Source organism: Phodopus roborovskii, unplaced genomic scaffold (assembly GCF_943737965.1).
Source record: "Phodopus roborovskii unplaced genomic scaffold, PHOROB, whole genome shotgun sequence".
Taxonomy (NCBI): domain Eukaryota; kingdom Metazoa; phylum Chordata; class Mammalia; order Rodentia; family Cricetidae; genus Phodopus; species Phodopus roborovskii.
The window spans coordinates 11127527-11135040 of record NW_026126413.1 but is presented as its reverse complement, the minus strand read 5'-3'; the positions used below and the strand labels follow the sequence as shown (position 1 = coordinate 11135040).

The 7514-nt window shown below is 42.8% G+C and overlaps 1 protein-coding gene across 1 annotated transcript; it reads left to right on the top strand.

The window, feature by feature from the left end:
- The first annotated feature begins 258 nt into the window (after window positions 1–258).
- Btf3 (basic transcription factor 3) lies at window positions 259–6679 on the top strand. Its single transcript, XM_051183035.1, has 6 exons — window positions 259–423; window positions 734–802; window positions 3003–3116; window positions 3392–3593; window positions 5690–5746; window positions 6382–6679. The coding sequence occupies exons 1-6, from the start codon at window positions 292–294 to the stop codon at window positions 6426–6428; spliced, it is 621 nt and encodes a 206-aa protein (XP_051038992.1). The 5' UTR covers window positions 259–291; the 3' UTR covers window positions 6429–6679.
- The last annotated feature ends 835 nt before the right edge of the window (window positions 6680–7514 follow it).

The following is a 7514-nucleotide window of genomic DNA, read 5'->3' as shown; positions in this document are numbered from 1 at the left end:
CTGCGCGTGCGCAGAGACGCCAGGTCCCCTGAGTTCCGTCGGAAGTGGCGACGCGTCACTTCCGGCCTCCCTCTAGCTGCCATCTTGCGTCCCCGCGTGTGTGCGCCTTATCTCAGCCGGTCTGCCCGAGACCCCCTGAGCGCGAACCCTAGTCCCCCGCGCGGCCCCATTTCCACTCCGACAAGGTACAAAAAGGCTGCGGACGCCGGCGTGGGAGGAGGACGGGAGCGGGGGCGGGCAGTTCCCGGCTGGAGCGAGGCAGGGAGGGACAGGGCTGAGGCGAGGAGAGCGATGCGACGGACGGGCGCTCCCGCTCAGGCTGACTCTCGGGGGCGAGGGCGAGCCAGGGGCGGCTGCCCCGGGGGCGAGGCGACGCCGTCTCTCCCTCCACCTCTCGGCGGAACCCGAGGACGGGAGCCTCAGGTACCGCGAGGCCTGCGGACAGGGGCCGGGCCGGGCGGGCCCTGGCCGGGCCGGGGCCGCGGGTGGGGGCCGGGCCGGGGCGGCTGGGGCGGGGGGAGCCCGAGTCTGGGCCTGGACGCGGGGAGGGGCGGGAGCGCTTGTGCTCCCCCGGCTCGCCCCGAGCCGGCTCTGCAGTTGTGAATTTGGGGGACGCAGGCCTCAGCCTGGCGGGGGACGTTCTCCTTCCTGCCGGTGTCGTGGGGAATAACGAGCGTGGAATGCTGGGCTGAGCCCCGACCGTTCTTTGCTGAGGATTTTCCTCCCTTTCCAGATGAAAGAAACGATCATGAACCAGGAGAAACTGGCCAAGCTGCAGGCACAAGTGCGCATTGGTGGCAAAGTAAGTTTGTTGGTTTTGTTTCTACTTTTTTTTTTTTTTTCCATGCCCTTTGCGTTTCTCGCCCTGCTTTGTCACTTTGCTTAGCAGGGGACGTTCGCAATGCTTGCAGATCCGAGGGAGAGGAGACATACAAAGAGATGTGGAGGCTGGATGGGGGGGGCGAGTAATTTAGTAAAGAAGGAAATGACACTTAAAACCTTATTTATTTGCCTGTTTTAAGATTACAGAATGTAAACAGGGATGTATATTTGATTTTATTAATGGGGGGAAAGGTCCTGTCTGCCAAATCATTGTACACCCTCTACCCTTCACTTGTACAAAAAAAAAAAAAAAAAAATTTCCCCTTTTTAAGCTGTACTGGAGCTCAAACACAGGTTCTAGTATAAGCTAGACATGTGCTACTGCGTATGCCCCCAGTAAGTCTTGGGGTTTTTTGGTTTGTTCTACTTAATGCTTAGATACTTTTATTTTTGTAAATTAAGACCTTCCAGCAATGCTTCTGAACTAAATACTCATCAGGGTATTTGAGGATACCTTCCTTACTTGGTGTATTTTTGGAATTCATGGTCAGTGTTAGGTTTTTTTTTTTGTTTTTTGTTTTTTTTGTTTTGTTCCGTTCTCTTTGTAATTACCCTACAGTGGGAGCTAATTGGTTGCTCCTGGCGTTACTGAGTTTAATAAAGATTCTTTATTGAACCTGGTGTTTGGTTCGCTAATCTGGTGTATTCCAGATAGAGCTCTCCCTAGTTTCATGTATTGTGTTAGCACATTTCAAGTGTTTAATGAAGGTGTGGTGTCAGCTGGTTGAATCAGAGCATGTCTTTACTTGGTAAAACTTGTGGAGCTTCCCTAGTACCAGTTTACTACCTATTAAATTGTCCTTCAGGATGGTTTTCACTGAGATAACCAGATGTTGGGTATAGGTTAAATAAGACACAGCTCTGCTAAGTTAGCTGACTCGGCTAGTAGTTAACATCCTTCTGATTTGCCTCTGCTGACAATTGTAATCTTCAGTTTCCATTCATGATACTAACATTGGATGTTTAAAGCCTTTTGGGGTGATGTGCTTGTGTGCACGGTGGTTTCCTCTAATCAAGAGGCTTTAACTTTGAGGGGCGTCTCTAGGGAAAATAAAAGCCTTCCAAGTTAATCTGATACAGTAGACTTTGTATCTAGTATTTGTTAATCTAAGACAAAATGTTTCCAGCCATAATGTAGGAACATTTTTCTGTACCTTTTAAGAACCTCAGTGTGAGTGAGAAAAGCAGTGGTAGATTTATGTGCTTCCGGGTTAATACTATTCAAGACCCCTTTCAGTGTCTAATGGAAAAGCTGCCGATTCTTAGTGTGTGGAATCTGTAGGTGGTAGCCTGTAGTTTGGAATCTAATCTTTTGCTGGTGGTGTTGTGTTTAGTGTTATAGAAGTCTTTTCATAGTATACAGTTGGGAGTGGCTTAGCAAGTTGTGCAGTTAGTGCAGAGTTGAGGCTTTGAAGACAGAGGGGATAATAGCTGGAACAGGATTTTGAAAAAAAAAAAAAAGAGTAAGAATAACAAGAAAAGTAGACTAGGAAAGACAGTGATTCTTGTGGATGTCCTTGGTTGGGTGGTATACCGAGGAAGAAATGTGCTCCAGGGAAGAGGGATAGCATTCAGAGAAGCACCAGGGGACTAGCCTGCTGTTCTCCTTTAAGGAACATCAAAAAGGCTTATTTGGTTGGAAAGATCTCTATGGGTTAAGAACTTTAGCTTTATACTCTGGGCTGTAATATAGACCTCTGTTTACAGATTCATTAGTTACTTCGTTTACTATCCCAACAGTGAGTATTAATTGAGACCTTGATTTTTCTCTAAAAACAAAAGGTATAAATGCAGTTTCATTTAGGTTGGCCACCTCTGATCACTTTTTAAAAGACTTATGTTAGAACTTGTAAGAGACAGTTTGCATCTGACAAACTAGTGCTTATGAAAAATTCATTAGTATTCCTTTCCCATACTTACATCGTAACCTGCCTTCTTAACTTTATGGTTTGTGGGTTTGGTAACTATTTTTAAAATTATATGGGCCTGTGCTGGGACTAAAGGTATTTGGTTGCCACCATGCTTTGTCTGGTTAACTGTCTTGTTCAGAAGGAAAGGTCTGCAGAGAATTAGGATAGACTGCTATGGAGTAAATGTGCTGTCTGTCCTTATCCCACCAGGGAACTGCTCGCAGAAAGAAGAAGGTGGTCCACAGAACAGCCACAGCAGACGACAAAAAACTGCAGTTCTCCTTAAAGAAGTTAGGGGTGAACAATATCTCTGGTATTGAAGAGGTGAGTGTTAAAGCACAGCCTAACTGGAAAGTTTTAATGCTCATACATTAAATAATTGTCTTGCCTCTGCTTTTAGCAATGTAGTTTGTGCCCCATTAGATGTTTGAACGTCTGGAAGATTGGGAAGCCAGGAAGTTACTTGTTTACACATTCCAGAGAAATTGTCACCTGTGCTTCAAAGGGAAAAACTCAGCCAGGTTTTAGTTTTATAAAAACATTGATTTTTAAAGGAATCTTTGGTGAATATTACTTACAATAATTATATTTTCTTATAGGTGAACATGTTTACAAACCAAGGAACAGTGATCCATTTTAACAACCCTAAAGTTCAGGCGTCTCTGGCAGCAAACACCTTCACCATTACAGGCCACGCTGAGACAAAGCAGCTGACAGAAATGCTTCCCAGCATCCTAAACCAGCTTGGAGCAGACAGTCTGACTAGTTTAAGGAGACTGGCTGAAGCTCTGCCCAAACAATGTGAGTGTCCTCACCTTTGTGTGATCTCGGGGCTCAGAATTGCTAAGAATACATAGAATGCCAACTTAATTACCTAAAAGAATAATACACCTTTAACAGCTTTTGCTCATTCTTATTTATACTGATAGTGTCTAGTTTTTCTGTGATCGTTATACTTGATTTTAGTGGATGTTTGTCTTTTACCAGCTTACTAGGTATGAATCACTAAAAATTTATCTTTATTGGTTAGAAATGAAAAAAAAACCTTAGTGTTGGTTTTGCTGGTACTTAGGGTTAGAATTGACAGGCTGGGCATGGTGACTCACACTTGGTAACACCTTGAGAGGCTGAACTAGGGAGTTTGGAATTAGAGCATTCCAAACCAGCCTGGGCCACACACCAAAACCAGCATTCCGTCTCCTTATTTACAGTCTTTGTGTTAGGTGACTTTTGGGGCTCTTAATTAATTTATAAACACAATAAATTATTATTCCATAGATAAATGGTACCAATATTTTGGTGCTTCAGGTTATAATTTGATAGGGTTTTTGTTTAGGGCAGACAGTAGCCTATGCCTACAACAGGCTGTGTTCTCTGATTTCTGTTACAATAAGCATCATGACCAAAAGCAACAATTTCATTGCACTTTACAGTTCATCAAAGGAGGCCAAGGCAGGAACTTGAGACAAAAACCATGGTGGAATGATGCCTATTGGCTCACAATCAACTAACTGCCTTTTATTTTTGAGATAATAATTACATTTTCCTTCACCCCCAAACCCTATTATATAACCTTCCCTATTTTTTAAATTCATAACCTTTTTCATTAATTGTTATTGTATGGGTATATGTATACCCACACATTTCTAAATATAACCCGTTTGGTGTGTAAAATGTTAACTTACATGTATGATTTCAGGGCTGACCACTTGGCCCTGGACAGCCTTTCTTATCCTGGGCCAACTTGCCCAGGGATGGTACTAGCCTACAGTGGGCTGGTCCCTCCTACATCAGTTAGCAGTAAAGGGAAATGTCGTGCATATATGGCACTAGGCTGATCTGATGGAGGCATTTCGGTTCCTCCCCCCTGGGTGTCAGATTAACCAAGAATAGCCATCAGGGGTGGTGTGACAACTTTATGCTGGATGTTTTGGCTTAAAAATTAACAATATGAATGCAGAAGGAAGTCAAGAGGTTTAATCTATGGCTTGCCATTTCCTTAGATGCTGATTTGTTTTATGCTTTTCTTAAGGGAGGAGCAGCAAGATGTGTTAGGTCATCTTGATCTTTGAGGTCAGCTTTTGATCTCCACTGGTGGCTGTGTGGGTTAGAACTGTTCACTCTCAGATCTTTCTGTTGATGAAAATGCTCTAGGTGTGATGGCCCGGTGATGCTGGCCACTGGGGAGGCTAAAATAAGAGTTACAACTTGGAAATGTTTATGCCTTGAAAGACTGGGCAAATTAAACTGCCTTTAAAATATATTTATTAAAAAGAGGTCTGGTAGTGAGGCTCTGTGGGAGTTCTTGCTGGCATATTCAAGGCCCTGAGTTCAGTTCCTAATATCTCAGAATGGAAAGGGGAAGGAAAAGAGGAACAGTGCTTACTTGATAGGTGAAAGACACTTTAAATTTGTCTGGTTTGTTTGTTCTTCCCCTTGGCTTTTGAGATAGGTCTGTCTCCCCATGTAGCCTTGACTGCCTGAAGTTTGCTGTAATCTTGCCTTTGCATTCGAAGGTGGTTGATAGGTGTGAGTCACCACATTTGGCCTAATTTTTTATTTTGGTATTCATTGGGCTTTGTGCCATGCACAGAATATTTAGGGAAATGGCTGACCTCGTCATTTGCCTCCCAAAATAAGCCTGACCATAATTTATGGATTTATCTATACTCAGCGCTTCCTACTCTCACTGTTCTCAGTATATTCAGAGTTACTGTTACCTGTATTTTGGTAGTTTGTGCCCATCAAAATTTCATGTTATTGGTCAAATAGGTGAAAACTCAGATGTCACTTTCATCACCAATGTGAATTGTGACTTAGCGTTTCATATGTTCTTGTGGTTGATGTTCATTGATCTGAAGAAATAGGTTGGCTACATTTTCATTTTTCTTTCTCAGCTGTGGATGGAAAAGCACCACTTGCTACTGGAGAGGATGATGATGATGAAGTCCCTGGTAAGAACCACTTAGCTAGGGAGAAAAATTAATCTTTTACAGAAAAACTTCTGGGCTGGTGATGGTGGTGATAAGTTAAAGCCAGGGAATGGGAGGAAGCAGGGATATGAAATGGCATGGAGAGGTTTAAATATCTTGGTGTGATGTTCTGACGCTGAGTAACTTGGTTAGCAGTGTTTTTCTTTATATAGTTTACTTGAAACATTGTTTCAATATGTAGCTCAATTTGAGAACCTTCTGACTCATCCTCTGGAGTGCTGGGGTTACAGACATATGATACCACATCTGAGTAAATTACCTTGAGTATGTCCTGTAGAAGAATAAAAAAATGCATACATTTTCTAGTTTCAGCAGATGTCCCTGAAACCCAAGAAAGACTCAGATCATGTCATGGTAGTCTGTTATATTCATCAGTGGATTTAGTTCTTAAATTGAGGGAGGATGAGTGATAAACAGATTTTTTTTAAAGCATGAAGCATGATGCCCACTCCAGTAGATATGCCAGACCACACTTCCTGTGCCAAAGTAGCCCCTTTGGAGGTGACAGGTGTTTAAGTTTGAGATTGTTTCCATAAATACCTGTAAGTTGTTTTGTAGAATTGGCTTTTCAGGATGTCTGTTTTGATTCTTTCTAGATCTGGTGGAGAATTTTGATGAGGCTTCTAAGAACGAGGCAAACTGAGTTGAGGCAACTTCTGAAGAAGGTGACACTTGCAGAAGTCACAGGAGCTGCTATTTTATATCATGACTGCTTTTTAAAATTCTTTTGTTTATGGATCTGATAAAATCTAGATCTCTAATATTTTTAAGCCCCTGGACACTGCAGCTCTTTTCAGTTTTTGCTTAAACACAATTCATTCTTTGCAGCAAATTAAGCTGAAGAAGCCTGGGAATAAAGTTTGGAAAGGGGTTAATAAAATTCTTTGCCTAGTATATGGCTTATTATTTATTTGACACTCATCTATACCCAGTAAGCAGTTTATAGAAAGTTGATCATGGTGTGTGGTTGTAATGATAGCATTTGGTGAAATTTCAACAATTGTTTGAAAGTGTGCTGGAGAATTTGCCTCTCCACCAACCCTTGGGGCTTCCTGCTCTATGTGGTAGATGTGCTATGAGAACAGTATTCTGTGGGAAAACCAGGGTGCTTGTTCTCTTGGTATTGTTTATTATAAATGTATAGTATTCTTAGCCATCTTTTCTGTGCACCAGGTGCGTGCCTGGCACCTGTAGAAGTCAGAGGAGGGTATTGGATCCCTGGAACTTGGCTTGTAGATGGTTGAGAGCCTCAGAGTATGTATTATGTATGTGCTGGGAATGGAACCTGTGTTCTCTGGGAGAGCAGCAGGTGCACTTAACTGCCGAGCCATCCTTCTCAGTCTTAACATTATATTCTAACTTAGTGGGGTATGAACTAGTGCCTCCATTTTGTATGTGTAACCTGATACTTTCAGTTACTAATCTCCAAGGCTCTGTGTTAACATACCCTGTAACTGCCATCATGATCAGAATAGTGACCAGTTCCATCATGCCCACCAAGTTCCCTTGACTTGAGCCACAGAGGAGAGCTGAGAATTGCCTTTACTATTGAGGTGGTTTTAAATTGTATACTGTGGTTTGTCCTTGTAAGATGCTATACAGCTGCATTCCAGAGTTACTGTGCAGAGTTGTTTCAAATGTGAATTTGGAAGGATTGTGCAGAGTTATTCTGTCATCCCTCAAGGTAGACTCCTACAGTAACAAGGATCCTGAGGTCTCCGCTAAAAAT

Bases quoted from the DNA above. Each gene is read 5' to 3' on its own strand.
- Btf3 (XM_051183035.1), top strand. From the start codon at position 292: ATGCGACGGACGGGCGCTCCCGCTCAGGCTGACTCTCGGGGGCGAGGG. The intron at 3,117-3,391 runs GTGAGTGTTAAA...ATTTTCTTATAG, and splicing joins ATATCTCTGGTATTGAAGAG to GTGAACATGTTTACAAACCA. The intron at 5,747-6,381 runs GTAAGAACCACT...GATTCTTTCTAG, and splicing joins TGATGATGATGAAGTCCCTG to ATCTGGTGGAGAATTTTGAT.